Source organism: Hyperoodon ampullatus (assembly GCF_949752795.1).
Source record: "Hyperoodon ampullatus genome assembly, chromosome: 6".
Taxonomy (NCBI): Eukaryota; Metazoa; Chordata; class Mammalia; order Artiodactyla; family Ziphiidae; genus Hyperoodon; species Hyperoodon ampullatus.
In genome coordinates this window covers 56,750,465-56,771,284 of record NC_136919.1, presented here as the reverse complement: position 1 = coordinate 56,771,284, position 20,820 = coordinate 56,750,465, and the positions used below count along the sequence as shown (strand labels likewise).

At 37.3% G+C, this 20,820-nt stretch overlaps 1 protein-coding gene across 3 annotated transcripts in view; it reads left to right on the top strand.

Annotated features, from left to right (window-relative positions):
- The window catches only part of FOCAD (focadhesin), a gene marked incomplete at its 5' end in the record, with an annotated part of 286,040 nt that overhangs the window by 250,017 nt on the left and 15,203 nt on the right, over positions 1–20,820 (top strand). For all 3 annotated transcript variants that reach the window (XM_079706945.1, XM_079706946.1, XM_079706947.1), the window contains 2 exons: positions 17,931–18,059; positions 20,199–20,314. In XM_079706945.1, coding sequence (XP_079563071.1) covers positions 17,931–18,059; positions 20,199–20,314 — 245 coding nt within the window. The remainder of the gene's footprint in view (positions 1–17,930; positions 18,060–20,198; positions 20,315–20,820) is intronic.

Sequence of the window (20,820 nt, the reverse complement as noted above, 5' to 3'; positions counted from 1 at the left end):
ATAGGAAGGATGACAACTTTGGTGAGCTCTTTAGAGGAAGAAATGGCTTGAGAGAATAAAAATCATTCTTGGCATAGGCAGAAGAGAGAAAACTTTAAGGATAACATGGCTTCGTTGCCTCTGTGTGCCATTTAGTAACTCACAAGAGGAAGAAAAATGTGATGAGTTATCCCTGATTCACACATATGCCAGGTTGAGATTGGATGTCATGATCTCAGTTTTAGCCAATCAGATTTGAGAGAGTGAATATATTAATCTGCTTCAAATGTTTAGGGCTCTTCTCATTCTAGATACTCACTTTAGTACTCATACAACAGAACATACCATATGTTCATAGCATCCATTCCTTCATACAGGCCTACATTTTAAAACCATGCCAAACAGATAAAATTCCTTCCAATTTTAAAAGACTGCAGTTAATAGTTTTGAATATAACTGGATTTTTGCTATACCCTATAACATTTTCTCTTCTTCCCTAATAATAGCCCCACCTTCTAGCAGATGTAATATTCCTTAACCCTTGTCATCATCATAATCTATTCTGTGGACATTTCTTGGCTGTGCTATGCTTAAAATTTGCTTATAATCTAATTCTGCCTATCATGGAATTATTTTTTATCTTAAGGGCCTCTAAATATTGACTCTTATTTTTGCTTTTCTGTACATTTATTCTTTTTCCTGATTTCTGATCTTTGTTTTTTCTCAACCTCATAGCATATTCAGATTTCATCAAGATTTTACCTACTTTTTAAACAAAACACTTAAAATGTATTAAAAGTACTTAATAAAAATAATCATTTATTTTTGGTGATAACATTTAGGTATTTCTACCTAATCATTTAGGATTATTTTTCTTATCATTCTCTTGCTGGGGAATGTGACTTTCTAAGCTTTAATTTTTCTATTAGGCTTTAAAGTTTACAATAAGAAGTATTAATTCATGGAAAGTATATTTAAATCCTTGTAAGAAAGTCAGTATGAATGGCATTTCCTTCTTGATATGGATTCATTGGTCAGCGATGTGAGTGTATAAGTGCTGGGCTTGTACATATACTATAGATAGGTAGATTCTCAGTTGATCATTTTTGGATTACTAGCATGAGATATAATTGTTGATGAGTCTAGCCAAGAGAGCAGAATATAGAATCAATGATATGAGAAAGCTGTCCTATTTTTCTGATGAAATTATGGAGTTGGTTACCAAAAGTATGTTATTTTTAAGTATTTTAGTTTGGTAATAGTTTACCTATACAATTCTTTTTAAAAAGTTATTAGAAATGAATACATGTGTATAACACTAAGTTCAAAAATGGTATGAAGAAAAAGAAAGAATCCCCTGTAATCTCACCACCTAGAGATAGCCTCAGTAGATATTCCAGTGTATGTCCTCTAGATGTATGTGTGTTATATTATATTGAATCATAAAATGTATATTATTTTATTGTCTTTTTAAAAAATTTAACAAGTTTCCATGTAAATGGACATAATCACCACTCATCCCCTGAAAAGCAGGGTTGAGGAAGCATGAAAAGAATCCTTGCATCACTTTCTAGACAGGTTTTAATATGATATGTTTGGGGAGTATTTAATTTCTATTTTTTTGTTGTAAACATCATAAAAATATTTGAAAGGAAAAAAGTCACCAATTATCCCATGACTTTCTAACAGCTATTATCATTTAAAAATTTTACTTTTTAATTTGTTCCTGTTATGCACACACAATGTTTACATATTTACCAGTATACATAAACTTTGTATTTTTTAATTTAATATTATATTGTAAACATTTCCCTATTTTCCATATATCTCCATAATTATCATTCAAATGATTACCATTATCATTAATAATGATAATGACTGTAGAATGTTCTATCAAGTCGATGAATCATAACTAACCCATTTCCCTGTAGATCATTTAAAAATTTTCCATTATAGAGAACATCCTCGTGCATATAGCTTTCCTTAAGATAAACTGTCAGCAATTTATTAGTGGCCAAGAGTCTGAGGATTTGATGACTACAGGGATGGCATGGCCTCATTGCTCTTCAAAAGGACTGTAGCAGATTTCAGTACCTCAGCCCTGTCTGAGTATCATAGTACAGCAGCATATCATAGAGGTTAAAAGCATAGGAGCCAGACTGCCTGGGTTCATACCCCACTTATACTGCTTGCTGGCTATGTCACTTCAGGCAAGCTGCTTAAGTCTGTAATCCTCAATCGCTTCTGTAAAGTGGAGAAAATAACTGAATCTTCTTTCTAGAGTTTTTGTAAGGATTATGAGTTTATGAGCCATCCTCAGGCTGATGAGCTCATTGTGAAGACAGAATATAAAACATGGACCTTCAATCACAGTGAATGCAGCTCTGGGTGCTGGGATAGTCAAAGGTGTTGGCAAGGAGAAGAAAGGAAGGCACACTGACACAACTTCCAATCAAGCAAGAACAGCAATGGAAGTGAAGGCACTTGAGGAAGCTCAGGTTGGGAGTTCTCTGTGTCTTTCTGCCCATGTCCTTTTTTACATCCCTGCATCCCTGGTGGTGACTCTCTGGTGTCTGCCACAGGCAGGGGAAACGTTCAGTTCAGGAGGCCAGAAGTCAGAAGTCAAGGCGTTGGTAGGGTGGGTTCTTTCTGGGGGCTCTGAACGAGAATCTGTTCCACGCTTTTCTCACAGCTTCACTTTATGTAACAGTGCTTAGGAAACAAAGAATAAACCCTTTCTAGTTACCATATTACAAAGCAAACCATCAGATAGATAAAACAAATGACTACAATAAAAGCCAAGCAGGTATAAAATGATACTTTAAGACTACTTTAATTTGCATTCATTGTCAGAAGGAATGAACATTTTTGTATGTATTTACTATTTGAGATGTCATTTCTTTTTCTTTTTTTATTAAATGTTAGATGTGCTTTAAAATTTTTTTTACTTTTTATTTTAAAATAATTTAAAACTTACCAAAAATTGAAAACAGCCAGATCACTTCTATATTCCTTTCACCCAGAGATCCTATTCAAGTTTCCCTGACAGCCCAAATGATGGCTTTAGCAGAACAAGAGTTTAATCCAGAATGTCACACTTGTCATCTCTTTGGTCCCCTTCAGCCTGGAACATTGCCTCCGTTGTTCTGTCTTTCATGACTTTAACATGTTTTAGGATTAGAAGCCAGTTGTTTTACAGAGCACTTTTCTGTTTGGGTTTGCCTGGTGTTCCTCACATGAGAGGGCAGTCACCTTTGGCAAGAATGTTACGGCCGTGGAGCCCTGCTCTGCTCACTGCATCCCTTCGGGTGATACATGATGTCTGTCTTCCTCCACCAAAGTGATGCTAACTTTGGTCACTTGGATAAGGTGATCTCTTCCAGGTTTCTCCTCATTAAAGTTCCTCCTTTCCTTTTATCATCAAGAAATATTTTATGTGGAGATATTTTGAGACTTTATGAATATCTCATTTTCATCCTACTTTCACCCATTAGTTTGGGTATCCATTAATGTTTTCTTGACTGAGTTATTACTCTGATGATTGCCAATAGGTGATTCTTAAAATTCCATTATCCCATTTACACTTCTTGGTAGGCTTTCTTCTGAAAGGAAAAGCTGCCTCCTTCACTCCCTCCCTCTTCCATCCTTCCTTCTTTCCTTGCTTCCTTTCTTTCTATCTTTCTTTCAATATGGACTGCTGAACTCCTATTATTCAATTATTTATTATTCAGTTATTCATTGTTTTGATCCTCAAATTGTTCCAGACTAGATCAGTAAGAGCCTCTTTAAGTTGACTCTTGTGTCCTTTTGAGATAACCTTATCATTCTTTGAGTACCTCCTTTTCTTTGTGGCACACAAAGATGTTCTAGGTTCATCTCGTATTATCCTCAGCCTTGTAATAGCCAGGTAACTCAAGTTTCTTCTTGTGGAGAAAGATATTTAGAAGCCAAGATCTTGGGTACAAATTACTGCATTGCTGCTGTGGTAATCACTGCTCCTAGGCCCTTTCAGTGGACAGCTAGGAAATTCTGTCTTTCTCTCCCTCTTTCCCTCTCTCCCTCCCTCCCTCCCTCTCTCTCTCTCTCTCTTTCTCTCTTTCTCTCTCTCTTACATATTGTCTATATTTATTTTTATATCTAGCTATATATATTGAAAAACTTGAGTTCACACCAATATCTCCAATTCAACATCACAGGCTTCCTTCTGCATTTCCTTCTTCTTATTTGTAACTTTCTTCTCTGACTTTAAGAAACCTGACTCCCATTATTCTCAATATATTTGCCGCAGTCCTGCTAAAGCTGCCTTCCTCTCTCCCAGGTCCTGATTTCCACTGAGCAGCCACCCTGCTTGGCAGCCTTCCTGGTGCTAAGGGGCTCAGGGGTGTTTTTGTTTCTGATAACACTGGATGATATTGAAGTACTTGGTCCTAAGAAAGAACATCCTACCAACTCTTAGTATCTGACTGACGTATTGGAATCATCAACTGTTTTCAACAGCTGTCTTGATTATAGAGTGGTTTCTGGCAAGGGGCTAAGCATCTGTTAATCCCTCAAAATATGCCATGCTGTCATTATGTCTACCTGTGTTTTCTAAGGACTTTGTCTAGAAAAATTCGACTCATCCTTTCCATCTTGTTTTAAACATCCTTTCCTCAGTGGAGGATAAGACAGGATTCCCTGATGTTCCCAGATTAGTATAGATTTCTTATGTGATACTTTGTTTTTCGTAGTACTTTACATATGTGTAATTACTTGCTTAATTATTTGTGATTCTTTGTTTAAAGTCTGTCTTTCCCATTAGACTGTAATTTCCTCAAGGTCAGGAAGAACATGTGGGTTTTATCCTAAATGCTTAGTACAGAGTACTTGGCATGTAATAGTTTTCAAGTATTTGTTGATCTACCACTTTAAACATATATATATATATATGTGTGTGTGTGTAATCATATATATATATTATATATGTGTATATACATATATATATTGCTTCTAAACAACGCTAATGATGGAGAAGGTAAAGACATATCCACACCATACAAGCGACATGCTGGTGATGGGGAACAGACACACCAGTGGCTGTTAGCCTACTCGTTACCAGACTTTTCCTATAGGGGTTACACATGTGCATTGTGGCATTGAGATCTGATCCTTTTTGTAGCCAGAGTATGTGTGATAATGGGTCCTGTTGTAATGCATTATGTTCGGATATGCCATTTATATCAGGGTTCTTTGAGGCTGTCAACTGGATGAGGGATTTAAAGCAACTTTGTACCCGCATTTTAAGACATCTGGATCCTTTTAACAAGTACTGTTAGGTCTTCTCAGTTCCAAATCCATTGTCTATAAAGCATTCCAGTATTTCTTTTTGTCTAAGGCACTTGGGTGAAAGATAGAGCGCTGTAATAAGGGAACTGATCATTCCCATAGCCTAGATTTGGATTCTTGTGTCCAGTGCTAAAGATCTCTGGGGAGGGAACCATGTGATTCTGTTCTCCCATTTTGGGACTCCATCTCTCTCCGTACCTCCCCGCAACTGCTTAGAACTACCAGGTATTTTCTCCGTTCCTAACAGCTGCTATAATTTCTTTCATTCCAGTTAGTTTCAGAATTAGTTCCCTGCAAATATAGTGGAAAATTTTGTGTGATTCTAGCTATGCTAGTCCATACTGATTCTCTGCTTTTTTAAAAAGTGGGAAATGTATTGCATTATAGCACTTACTTGATTTTCGCCCCTGTGCTCCATTTTACAAGTTCTCCTTGTTTCTGACACTTGCTTGTATATGAATTAGGTCGGTTCTAAAGAGTATGGAAGCAACATGTAAAGTGTTTAGATAGTGAAGTGCAGTTACCGGTGAAAGTTCTGTTGTCCTGTCAAGAGAGATCTTGTTGTCTAAGCATAAAGTATCTAGAAAATGGCCATATTTTACATTGGGTCCTGGTATTAGAGGACAGGTTGAATGTCTTTCCTGATTCTTTAGATCCTCTGGAAACTGCAAGTTTTCTGTAGTGAATTCTATAGAAGGACCTGGAATATAATTTTATATAGTTTTAAAAACACTTGATCTGAGAAAAAATTTAATAGAAATCTGCTTATGAATTAAAGATTTACAATATAGAATTGGATTTATGTCCTTAATAGAAGTGAAGAGTAATTCTTTTTTTTTTTTTTAGAATAATAAGCTTTTCCTGCCTGGTAATGGCATTTCTAGAATATAGAACATTATTTTTATAAATTTATTTATTTTTTTAATTTATTTTTGGCTGTGTTGGGTCTTCATTGCAGTGTGAGGGCTTCTCATTGCAGTGGCTTCTCTTGTTGCAGAGCCCGAGCTCTAGGCACACAGGCTTCAGTAGTTGTGGCTTGTGAGCTCTAGAGCGCAGGCTCAGTAGTTGTGGTGCACAGGCTTAGTTGCTCCGTTGCATGTGGGATCTTCCCGTCCCAGGGCTCGAACCCGTGTCCCCTGCATTGGCAGGCAGAGTCTTAACCACTGCACCACCATGGAAGCCCAGTGAAGAGTAATTCTATGTCCAGATATTTACTATACTATCTGCAAGTTCATTAGGCTATTTCTATGAATCGTGAGCCAAAAGGTCCCCCAAGAGCAGCTTAAATTTTGTTGTCATTGTTGTTTTGTGAAATCAAAGACTCCAACTTGCAGCCAACTTTGTGTGTGGACAGCTGCCACATGTGGATAATCAGTATAGAGTTATGTGAATACCCAACCAGTTAATTCCTATCACAGCGTTTTTATTTTTATCACACCTGATTTTTCCTTGTCTGTCCTGTCACTAGAGTATAAGCTCCTTGAGCATGGTGACCTCTTCTGCCTTGTTCAACACTGTCTCCACTGTCTGGTAGCTAATAGATACTCAGTTGAATAAATGAATGTGTTTAAGAATATATTTACTTTTTTGGTCAGAAATTCTTCTACTTGTAATAGCAATGGTAGTACTACATCACAAGGTGGAATAGAAATAAAGCTTCAGTTACTGGTAACACAGCATAGAGGAGTGGCGGGTGTGTTGAGCTTTTAACATTTTCAAAAAGCAAAAAAGTGTTGGTTGGAGGGGAGAGAAACAGCACTGGAAGGCACACAACTAGTTTTATTATACTTTCCCAAGTTGGCAGAGGCAAAGGTACGGAGGTAGGTTTGTTGTTGGCTACCTAAGAAAATATGCTGATTCTTGAGATAGCTGTAGAAACATCAGAGAAAGGCCTGCGTTAGAAGTATGGGTTTACTAGTCATCAACGTGTAAGTAGTCTGTGAAATTATGAGTAAATGAGCTTAGGCAGTGATAGCAATTATGTTAGGGTGCTTTTTATTACAGAGAACAATGACTCGCTTCAAGTGACTCAGTATTTACTGCAAGGATTCATAGGTTTCCTAGAAATCTAAGGACAGAAACTATTCTCAACCCTCGGAGTATCAGGAGCAGAAAGATACCAGGCATCAAGACTTTATCTTGCTTTCTGTCTACCTGCCCAGGGCTGCACTGTATCGATCTCTTCCATGGATTCTGCTTTTCTCATCAAAGACTGCTTCATCCCTTTCTCTTCTTCTTGTGCTTGTGTGTGTGAGTGTGTGTGGTAAAATACACATAACATAAAATTTATCATTTTAACCATTTTAAAGTGTACAATTCAGTGGCGTTTATTACATTCACAATATTAGGCCACCGTCTACTTCCAGAACATTTTCATCACCCCAAAAGGAAACCTTGTACTCCCTGAGCAGTTGCTTCCATTCCCCCATTTCCCCCAGCCCCTAACAGCCAAAATCTGCTTTCTGTCTCTGTGGATTTGCCTATTCTGAATATTTCATTTAAATGGCATCATACACCATATGGCCTTTTGTGATGGGCTTCTTTCGCTTAGCATAATGTTGTCAACGTTCATCTGTGTTGTGGCAAGTATCAATATTTAGTTCCTTTTTTATGACTGAATAATATTCCAGTGCATGGATATGCATTTTATTTATCCATTTATCAGTTCATGGGCATTTGGGTTGTTTCTACCTTTTGGCCATTATGAGTGGTGCTGCTATGGAGATTTGTGTACAAGTTTTTGTTTGAATACCAGTTTTCAATTCTTTTGGGTATGTATCTAGGGGTGGAATTGCTCGGTCATATAGTAATTCCATATAATTTCTTGAGGAACTGCCAAACTGTTTTTCCACAGTGGCTGCACCATCTTATATTCCTACTAGCAATGTATGAGGGTTCCAATTCCTCCACATCCTTGCCAACATTTGTTCTTTCTCCATTATTATTATTATCATTATTATTATCATCCTATTGAATGTGAAGTGATCACTTGGTTTTGACTTGTGTTTCCCTAATGACTAATGAGGTTAAGCATCTTCAACTACTTGTTGGTATATCTTCTTCGGAGAATTATCTGTTCAAGTCCTTTGATCATTTAAAAAATTAGATTGTCTTTTTGTTGTCAAATTGTAAGAATTATTTGTGTATTCTGGATACTGGACTCTTATCATATATACAATTTGCAAATGTTTTCTTGTATTCTCTAGGTTGTCTTATCAATTTGTTGATAATATCCTTGGACACACAAGTTTTTAACACTGACAAAGTCCAATTCATCTTTTTTCCTTTTGTTGCTCATATTTTTGGTCATACCTAAGAATCCATTGCCAAATCAAAGGTCATGAAGACTCACCTCTATGTTTTCTTCTAAGAGTTTTACAGTTTATTTCTTATATTGTCATTGACCCATTTTAAGTTAAGTTTTGTATGTGGTGTTAGGTAGGGATCCAGCTTCATTATTTACACCTGGATACCTAGTTGTCCCAGCACCATTTGTTGAAGAGACCCTTCTTTCTCCTATTGAGTGGTCTTAGGACCCTTGTCAAAAATTAATTGTCCATAAATGTTTGGGTTTATTTCTGGCCTCCCAATTCTATTCCATTTGTTATATGTCTATCCTTATATTTGCCAGTACCACACTGTTTTATTATTGTAGCTCTGTAGTAAGTTTTGAAATTGGTATGTGTGAGTCCTTTAAATTTTCCTTTTTCAAGATTGTTTTGACTATTTGGGCCCCCTTGCAATTTCATATAAATTTGAGAATCAACTTTTCCATTTCTGCAAAAAAGGTTGTTGAAATTTTGATAGGTATTGTGTTGAATCTGTAGATAGCTTTGAGTAGTATCATCTTAACAATATTAAATATTCCAATCCATGAACTCAAGATGTCTTTCCATTTATTTAGATTTTCTTTTACTTCTTTCAGTAATGTTTTGTACTTTCAGTGTGTGTGTCTTTTACCTTGGTTAAATTTATTTCCTGATATTTTATTCTTTTGGGTACTATTGCATGTGGAATTGTTTCTTAATTTCCTTTTCAGATTATTCATTGCTGGGATATAGAAACACAACTAATTTTTGCTTGTTGATTTTATACCCTGTAACTTTACTGACTTCTCTTTTTCTGTGTATAGGATCATGTCATCTGCAAATAGAGATAGCTTTACTTTTTCCTTTCCAATCTGTATGCCTTTTATTTCTTTTCCTTGCCTAATGGCTCTGGTTAGAACATCCAATACAAAGTGGTGACAGTGAGCATCCTTGTCTTGTTCCTGATTGTAGAGGAAAAGATTACAGTCTTGCACCATTGAGTATGATTTTCACTGTGGGTTTTTTCACAAATGCACTTTATCATATTAAGATAATTCCATTCTATTCCTAATTTTCTGAGTATTTTTTTGTCATGAAAGAATGTTGGATTTTATCAAAACTCTCTGTGTCAATTGAGATGATCATATGTTTTTCCTCCCTTCATTCTGTTAATGTGGTATATATTACATTGATTGATTTTCTTATGTTGTATAACACTTTTATTCCTGGGATAAATCCTGCATGGTCATCATGTATAATCCTTTTAATATGCCCTTGGATTCAGTTTACTAGTGTTTTGTTGAGATTTTACACATCTATATACGTAACAAAGAGTGGTTTGTAGTTTTCTTTTATTGTGTTGTCTTCATCTAGCTTTGGTATCAGGCTAATGCTGGTCCCATAGAATGAGCTAAGAAGTATTCCCTCCTTTTCTGTTTTTTTGGAAGAAACTGAGAAGGATTGGGGTTAATTCTTCTTTAAGTGTTTGGTAGAATTCACTAGGAAAACCATCTGGTTCTGAACTTTTCTTTGTTAGGAGGTCTTTGATTACTGATTCAGTCTCTTTACTTGTTATAGGTCTGTTCATATTTTCTATTTGTTCTTGAGTCAGTTTTTGTAATTTGTGTATTTTTAGGAATTTGTCCATTTCATCTAGATTATCCAATTTGTCACACACAACTTTTTCATAGTTTTCTCTTATAATCCTTTTTATTTCTGTAAGGTTGAGAGAAATGTCATCACTTTCATTTCTAATCTTAGTTACTTGCATCTTCCTTCCCAATCAGTATACCTGTTATTTAATTTTCTTGTCTTATTGTGTAAGCTAGGTCTTCCAATATAATATTGAAATGCCATGGTGAGAAGAGACATCCTTGCCTTGTTCCTAATCCTAATTTTTCATCAATAAGTATGATGTTAGCTGTTTTTTTAAATATATATGCTTTATCTAGTTGATGAAGTTTTTTTTTATAGATATGCTTTATCCAGTTGATGAAGTTCCCCTCTATTCCTAGTTTACTGAGAGTTTTTGTCATGAATGGGTGCTGGATTTTGTCAAATGCTTTTTCTTCATTTATTGATGTATATTCATATGATTTTTCTTCTTTAGACTACTGATGTGATAGATTACATTAATTGATTTTCAAATGTTGAACCAGCCTAGCATACCTGGGATAAGTTCTACTTGGTTGTGGTGTATAATTCTTTTCATACATTGTTGGATTTAATTTGCTAATATTTTCTTGAAGATTTTTGCATCTATGTTCATAAGAAATATCTGTAGTTTTCTTATGTCTTAGTCTGGTTTTGCTATTAGGGTAATGCCATCCTCATGGAATGAGTTAGGTAGTATTGCCTCTGCTTTTATCTTCTGAAAGAGATTAAAGAGCCCCACGTCAGGCTTCCCAGCCTGGGGGTCCGGCAATGGGAGGAGGAATTCTTAGAGAATCAGACTTTGAAGACTAGTGGGATTTGTTTGCAGGACTTCGACAGGACTGGGGGAAACAGAGACTCCACTCTTGGAGGGCACCCACAAAGTAGTGTGTGCATCGGGACCCAGGGGAAGGAGCAGTGAACCCAGGGGAGACTGAACCAGACCTACCTGCTAGTGTTGGAGGATCTCCTGCAGAGGCGGGGTGGAGGTGGGGGCTGTGGCTCACTGCGGGGACAAGGACAGTGGCAGCAGAAGTTCTGGGGAGTACTCCTTGGCGTGAGCCCTCCCAGAGTCTGCCATTAGTTCCACCAAAGAGCCCAGGTAGGCTCCAGTGTTGGGTTGCCTCAGGCCAAACAACCAACAGGGAGGGAACCCAGCCCCGCCCATCAGCAGTCAAGCAGATTAAAGTTTTACTGAGCTCTGCCCACCAGACCAACACCCAGCTCTACCCACCAGCAGTCTCTCCATCAGGAAACCTGCACAAGCCTCTTAGCCTCATCCACCAGAGGGCAGACAGCAGAAGCAAGGAGAACTACAATCCTGCATCCTGTGGAACAAAAACCACATTCACAGAAAGATGGACAAGATGAAAAGGCAGAGTGCTATATAGCAGATGAAGGAACAAGATAAAACCCCAGAAAAACAACTAAATGAAGTGGAGATAGGCAACCTTCCAGAAAAAGAATTCAGAATTATGATAGTGAAGATGATCCAGGACCTCAGAAAAACAATGGAGGCAAAGATCAAGAAGATGTAAGAAATCTTTAACAATGACCTAGAAGAATTAAAGAACAAACAAACAGAGATAAACAATACAATAACTGAAATAAAAACTACACTAGAAGGAATCAATAGCAGAAGAACGGATAAGTGACCTGGAAAGCAGAATGGTGGAATTCACTGCTGCAGAACAGAATAAAGAAAAAAGAATGAAAAGAAACGAAGACAGCCTAAGAGACCTCAGGGACAACATTAAAGGCAACAACATTCACGTTATAGGGGTCCCAGAAGGAGAAGAGAGAGAGAAATGACCCGAGAAAACATTTGAAGAAATTATAGTAGAAAACTTACCTAACATGGGAAAGGAAATAGCCACCCAAGTCCAGGAAGCCCAGAGAGTCCCATACAGGATAAACCCAAGAAGAAACATGCTGAGATACATAGTAATCAAATTGGCAAAAATTAAAGACAAAGAAAAATTATTGAAAGCAGCAAGGGAAAAACGACAAATAACATACAAGGGAACTTCCAGATTAACAGCTGATTTCTCAGCAGAAACTCTACAAGCCAGAAGGGAGTGACATAATATACTTAAAGTGATGAAAGGGAAGAACCTACAACCAAGATTACTCTACCCAGCAAAGATCTCATTCAGATTTGATGGAGAAATCAAAAGCTTTACAGACAAGCAAAAGCTAAGAGAATTCAGCACTAGCAAACCAGCTCTACAACAAATGCTAAAGGAACTTCCCTAAGTAGGAAACACAAGACAAGAAAAGGACCTACAAAAACAAACCCAAAACAATTAAGAAAATGGTCATAGGAACATACATATCGATAATTACCTTAAACGTGAATGGATTAAATGCTCCAACCAGAAGGCACAGGCTTGCTGAATGGATACAAAAACAAGACCCATATATATGCTGTCTACAAGAGACCCACTTCAGACTTAGGGACACGTACAGGCTGAAAGTGAGGGGATGGAAAAAGATATTCCATGCAAATGGAAATCAAAAGAAAGCTGGAGTAGCAATACTCATATCAGATAAAATAGACTTTAAAATAAAGAATGTTACAAGAGACAAGGAAGGACACTACATAATGATCAAGGGATCAATCCAAGAAGAAGATGTAACAATTATAAATATATATGCACCCAACATAGGAGCACCTCAATACATAACACAACTGCTAACAGCTGTAAAAGAGGAAATCGACAGTAACACAATAATACTGGGGGACTTTAACACCTCATTTATACCAATGGACACGTCATGCAAAATGAAAATAAGGAAAGCAGGAGCTTTAAATGACACAATAGACCAGATAGATTTAATTGATATTTATAGGACATTCCATCCAAAACAGCAGATTACACTTTCTTCTCAAGTGTGCACGGAACATTCTCCAGGATAGATCACATCTTGGGTCACAAATCAAGCCTCAGTAAATTTAAGAAAATTGAAATCATATCAGGCATCTTTTCTGACCACAATGCTATGAGATTAGAAATGAATTACAGGGGAAAAGTAAAAAACACAAACACATGGACGCTAAACACTTCATTACTAAATAACCAAGAGATCACTGAAGAAATCAAAGAGGAAATTTAAAAATACCTAGAGACAAATGACAATGAACACATGACAATGCAAAACCTGTGGGATGCAGCAAAAGCAGTTCTAAGAGGGAAGTTTATAGCTATAGAAGCCTACCTCAATAAACAAGAAAAATCTCAAATAAATAATCTAACCTTACACCTAAAGGAACTAGAGAAAGAAGAACAAACAAAACCCAAAGTTAGCAGAAGGAAAGAAATCATAAAGATCAGAGCAGAAATAAATGAAATAGAAATAAAACAATAGCAAAGACCAATAAAACTAAAAGCTGGTTCTTTAAGAAGATAAACAAAATTGATAAACCATTAGCCAGCCTCATCAAGAAAAAGAGGGAGAGGACTCAAATCAACAAAATTAGAAATGAAAAAGAAGTTACAACAGACACCGCTGAAATACAAAGCATCCTAAGAGACTACTACAAGCAACTCTATGCCAATAAAATGGACAACCTGGAAGAAATGGACAAATTCTTAGAAAGGTATAACCTTCCAAGGCTGTACCAGGAAGAAATAGAAAATATGAACAGACCAATTACAGGTAATGAAATTGAGACTGTGATTAAAACTCTTCCAACAAACAAAAGTCCAGGACTTGATGGCTTCACAGGTGAATTCTATCAAACATTTAGAGACGAGCTAACACACTTCCTTCTCAAACTCTTCCAAAAAATTGCAGAGGAGGGAACACTCCCAGACTCATTCTGTGAGGCCACCATCACCCTGATACCAAAACCAGCAAAGATACTACAAAAAAAGAAAATTACAAACCAATATCACTGATGAATATAGCTGCAAAAATCCTCAACAAAATACTAGCAAACAGAATCCAGCAGCACATTAAAAGGATCATACACCATGATGAAGTGGGATTTATCCCACGAATGCAAGGATTCTTCAATATACGGAAATCAATCAATGTGATACACTATATTAACAAATTGAATAAAACCATATGATCATCTCAATAGATGCAGAAAAAGCTTTTGACAAAATTCAAAACCCATTTATGAAGAAAACTCTCCAGAAAGTGGGCATAGAGGGAACCTACCTCAACATAATAAAGGCCATATACGACAAGCCCACAGCAAACATCATTCTCAATGGTGAAAAACTGAAAGCATTTCCTCTAAGATCAGGAACAAGACAAGGATGTCCACTCTCACCACTATTATTCAACATAGTTTTGGAAATCCTAGCCATGGCAGTCAGAGAAGAAAAAGAAATAAAAGGAACACAGAATGGAAAAGAAGTAAAGCTGTCACTGTTTGCAGATGACATGATACTATACATAGAGAATCCTAAATATGCCACCAGAAAACTATTAGAGCTAATCAATGAATTTGGTAAAGTTGCAGGATACAAAATTAATGCACAGAAATCTCTTGCATTCCTATACACTAATGATGAAAAATCTGAAAGAGAAATTAAGGAAACACTCCCATTTACCACTGCAACAAAAAGAATAAAATACCCAGGAATAATCCTACCTAAGGAGACAAAAGACCTGTATGCAGAAAACTATAAGACACTGATGAAAGAAATTAAAGATGATACCAACAGATGGAGAGATATACCATGTTCTTGGATTGGAGGAATCAATGTTGTGAAAACAACTATACTACCCAAAGCAATCTACAGATTCAGTGCAATCCTTATCAAATTACCAATGGCATTTTTTACGGGACTAGAACAAAATATCTTAAAATTTGTATGGAGACACAAAACACCCCGAATAGCCAAAGCAGTCTTGAGGGGAAAAAATGGAGCTGGAGGAATCAGACTCCCTGACTTCGGACTATACTACAAAGCTACAGTAATCAAGACAATATGGCACTGGCACAAAAACAGAAACATAGATTAATGGAACAGGATAGAAAGCCCAGAGGTAAACCCACATACCTATGGTCAACTAATCTATGACAAAGGAGGCAAGGATATACAATGGAGAAAAGACAGTCTCTTCAATAAGTGGTGCTGGGAAAACTGGACAGCTACATATAAAAGAATGAAATTAGAACACTCCCTAACACCATACACAAAATAAACTCAAAATGGATTCGAGACCTAAATGTAAGACCGGACACTATCAAACTCTTAGAGGAAAACATAGGAAGAACACTCTTTGACATAAATCACAGCAAGATCTTTTTTGTTTCACCTCCTAGAGTAATGGAAATAAAAACAAAAATAAACAAATGGGACCTAATGAAACTTCAAAGCTTCTGCACAGCAAAGGAAACCATAGGCAAGATGAAAAGACAACTCTTAGAATGGGAGAAAATATTTGCAAATGAAGCAACTGACAAAGAATTAATCTCCAAAATTTACAAGCAGCTCATGCAGCTCAGTATCAAAAAAACAAAAAACCCAATCAAAAAAATGGGCAGAAGACCTAAATAGACAATACTCCAGAGAAGATATACAGATTGCCAACAAACACATGAAAGCATGCTCACATCACTAATCATTAGAGAAATGCAAATCAAAACCACAGTGAGGTATCACCTCACACCAGTTAGAATGGGCTTCATCAGAAAATCTACAAACAACAAATGCTGGAGAGGCTGTGGAGAAAAGGGAACCCTCTTGCACCGTTGCTGGGAATGCAAACTGATAACAGCCACTATGGAGAACAGTATGGAGGTTCCTTAAAAAACTAAAAATAGAATTACCATATGGCCCGGCAATCCCACTAGTGGGCATATACCCAGAGAAAACCACAATTCAAAAAGACACATGCACCACAATGTTCATTGCATTACTATTTACAATAGCCAGGTCATGGAAGCAACCTAAATGCTGATCGACAGATGAATGGATAAAGAAGTTGTGGTACATATATACAATGGAATATTACTCAGCCAGAAAAAGGAACAAAACTGGGTCATTTGTTGAGACATGGATGGATCTAGAGACTGTCATACAGAGTGAAGTAAGTCAGAAAGAGAAAAACAAATATATATTAACGCATGTATGTGGAACCTAGAAAAATGGTACAGATGAACCAGTTTGCAGGGCAGAAATTGAAACACAGATGTAGAGAACAAACGTATGAACACCAAGGGGGGAAAGTGGCGGGGGTGGTGGTGGTGGTGGTGGGATGAATTGGGTGATTGAGATTGATGTGTATACACTGATGTGTATTAAATTGATGACTAATAATAACCTGCTGTGTGAAAAAAAGGTACTAATAGGGAAGGACTCTAAGACACATCAATAAGTGAGAAAAATAAGGTGTAGTAGAACGGAGAGTTATAATATGCTGTATTTGCCTAAAAAAAATAAGAATGATATTTCTGCTTTTTGAACTATGTGAATAAATTATTATATAATTTTAAAAACAAAACAAAAAAAATAAAAAATAAAGTAACTGTTTTCGTGTCAAAAAGAAATAGTACTGCTACAAACATGGGCATGCAAATATCTCATTGAAACTCTACTTTCAGTTCTTTTGGAAATGGGATTGCTAGGTCATAAGGTAGGTCTATTTTTAATTTTTTGAGGAGCCACCATACTGTTTTCCATAACAGTTCTATTTTATAATCCCACCAGAAGTTCACAAGGGTTCCAATTTCTCTACATCCTCACCAACACTTTTTTCTATTTTTTAAAAAATAGTAGCCATCCTAATGGCTATGAGGTGATATCTTATTTTGGTTTTGATTTGCATTTCTCTGATGATTAGTAATGTTGAACATCTTTTCATATCTTTGTTGCCATTTGTGTACCATCTTTGGGAAAATGTCTTCAAACTCTTTGCCCATTTTTATATGTTTCTCCTTTTCCCTTTCCCTATGTTTCTCCTTTCTACTTTTTCATACATCATTTCTGACCTCCTTGTAACTTCACTTGTATATGGCCCTCAATGGCTACTCCAACCCTGGCTTCACCTTATGTCTGCACTTAGAACTGCTAGAGTGTCTCATTTTTTTCAATTTCAAATTACCTCCCACCTGAAAAAAAATAAAAAGAAAAGAGCATGGTGCTATGTCACAGATAGCTGGTTAACCTATGGATTAGCTGTTACATCTGGTGCCTACCTGTGGATCAGTCAGCCATGGCACAGGCTGAGGAGAAGAAGAAGCAGGGATCACATGGGACAGAATGTACCATTTAGAGCCACAGGGGCTGAAGGTTAAACAATTTTCCTGAGAAGGAGATGGACCTGAGTGGTAGTGATTGTCTCCTCTTCTAGAAGTGGATTAAGGAGTGAGTGAGCAATAAGGCAATAATGTAGAGTAAGTTACTCTTTGTAGGAAGCTCAATGAAAAGACATGAGAGAGCATGGAAGAGAGTTAAGTAGCAATGTGGAATATTCCTATCCAGACAAGAGGGAAAGACTGGAGACAAATAAGAGAAGAACAGAGGGAGCAAAGTTTCTAGCAAATGGGGTTGACTTTAAGGGCAGAGAATTGAAAGGTTGAACACAATTGAAGCTGTGATACCAAATCCTTTGAAACTAGTAGAAAGGAGGGAAAGTTGGCATGTTCCAGTTTCATGATGCTATTGAGGTATTTTATTATTTTTTTCCTTTCTGTTGCAGGTCCTGAATCTGTGCCTCCTTCCCTTCTCAAAGTTGTGATGAAACCCATAGCAACTGTTGGAGAAAGCTACCAGTATCCTCCTGTGAACTGGGCTGCACTCCTCTCTCCACTTATGAGGCTAAACTTCGGTAAATATCACGTTTTTAGGTCTTCAGATTCTGCTTTTAGGATGTGACCTGAATAGAAAATTGTGTGTCACATTTGGTAGTGACTGGATGGACGTCTGGGTACTTGAAGTTTGTTCCCTTGGATGGGACAGCTGGGTTACTTTCATTGAGTCATTTTCTAAATAGCTGAGGGGGAGGGGGAGGAGGTTTGAAGACACAGACCAGATGCACTCATCAAAACAATACTCGACTGAGATGGTGCATGTCGCTGGGTGTGTGGTGCAGGTCCCAGAAAGCCTGGTTTGATGGTTATCAAGCTGCATTTTCAGAGCTCCAGGTTTCAAGGAAATGCCCTATGGGATGCTGTATTAGTTTTCTATTAGTGCTGTAACAAATTACCACAGACTTAGTGGCTTGAAACAACACAAATTTATTATCTTATAGTTCTGTAGGTCAGAAGTCCAACATGGTTCTCACTGGGCTAAGATCAAGATATCCGCAGAACAGCATTCCTTCCTAGTTGCCCAGGGGAGTGATGTGGCCTGAATGTTTGTGTTCCCTGAAAATTCATATGTTGAGAACCTAAACCTCAATGGGATGGTATTAGAGGGTGGGGCCTTTGAGGGTGATTAGGTAGTGAGGGTGGAGCCCTCATGAATGGGATTAGTGCCCTTGTAAAAGAGACCCCACAGAGCTCCCCAGTCCCTTCCACAATGTGAGGACACAGCAAGAAATCAGCAGTCTGCAACCTAGAAAAGGGCTTTCACCGGAACCCAACCATGTTGGCACCCTGGTCTTGGACTTCCAGCCATCAGAACTGTGAGAAATAAATTCCTGTTGTTTATAAACTACCCAGTCTGTAGTGTTTTGTTATAACAGTCCAAACAGACTAAGACAGGGAGAATCCATTCCCCTTCCGTTTCCAGCTTCTAGAGAATGCCCATACTCCTTGTGGCCCCCTTTTTCCATCTTCAAAGCAAACAACAGAGGGCTGAAGACCTCTCATGCTGTCATCTTTCTGGTTCTCTGAAGACAGGAAAGGTTTTCCATATTTAAGAATTCATGTGATTAATGGGTCTATTTCAATAATCGAGGATAATCTCCTTATCTCAAGGTCTTTAACCTTAATCACATCTGCAGAGTTCCTCTGCCATACAAGAGAACATATTCACAAGTTCTGGGGATTAGATATAGGCATCTTTGGGGGCCGTTATTCTGTTTACCACAGGTACTTTGTGGTGAGAGGCAAAGGGAATGCACATCTCAGTTTGTCCACAGCAACCTCTATTATGGAGTTAGAGTATCAGCATAGGCAAATTTAGCTGCATGTATTTGCCCCCCACTTCCAAAAAATAAAAAAAAAAGAACAAGTTTTAACAGTGCTATAATTGTACATGTGTGTGTATTTGCTATGAGTGCTCTTTTACAATAGGCGCTTACTTACATATGATATACAAAAAGATTTGTATACTATAATTTATGTACAGTTTAAGGGATAATCAAAGATTATTTTGACTGAACACAATTTTCATTTGAACCTAATCCTATATAAGATATGATCTCACCATACTATGCTTCCAGATCTCACCATACTATGTTTCCAGAAAAATATGTTCCCCTGCCCCTCCCCTGCTTTTGTGTGCTATATTGAAGATGTTGGTGTTTTAGTAAAAATCCTTAGTAAAAAGAAGAAAAGGTCTGGTTGGGAAGATGCATCTGACGACTGGGATCAGGCTTAAAAAGACTGGGTCACTAGAGAATGTGGATACATCTCTAAGTCCTTCCAGATTTGTCTATGTGCTGAATGTAAGATGGAGAAGAGAGAAAAACAAACGAGATTTTTAGCTAGAATTTTCTCTATTTTTTAATAGTATTTTAGTGTTTAGGTTTGTCTAGACATCACAAGAGAACTTTCCTGAGCTATTTCAAGATCCTTGCCAGTTCCAAGACTCAGGCCTCTGATACAGTGGGTACGTTCTTTTGCTTCGTAACTAAAAACGTCTCTTGAAATACCTTATGGTTTGCTGAAGTTCCATTACCTTTAGACATCACACACAAGTTCTTTTACCTTTAGATGTCTGATTTGAGACATTGAAAACTGAATATGAGTTAAGAGAAGCAGCTATATTACAGATATTTTTTTCCTTTCTTCTCTTTCAGGTGAAGAGATTCAGCAACTGTGTCTTGAAATTATGGTGACCCAGGCTCAGTCATCCCAGAATGTAGCTGCACTGTTGGGAATATGGGTGATGCCGCCACTGATCCATGGTCTGAGTGTATGTAGTAATTAAGGATGCTGAGCAACAGGAGGATGTGGTTCTTTTGGGGGAGATCAACATTCATTTGTGTGTGAGCTTTCAAAGTCAAGAGTGGACAAATGGGATTTCACAAAGAGTGAGGACTTGACAATAGCTGGACAGCAAATTGGAAAATTGTGGGACACAGAACTCTGCCATAGCCATCACCATTCATGCTTTCAGCTACCATTTATTACAAGAAAAAGGGACAGTGATGATCAGAGATATTAAAATTCCTTTCTCAAGACCATACAGGTAGAAAGTTGTAGAGTTATTGGAACCTGGGTTTGTTTATATGATATGCAGTCGTTTCAGTGGGTCTTAAAAGAAAGGCAAATCCACATGCACTGGATAAATGATCCCTCCCTTTCACAGAAAGGCAGCAATTAAGGCGAGCCTTGAAGGCTTGGTAGGATTTCATTAGGCATCAAGTTAGAGACACAAGGGAATGTAAGTGGGAAGGTGTATGTGGAGAGAGTAGAACA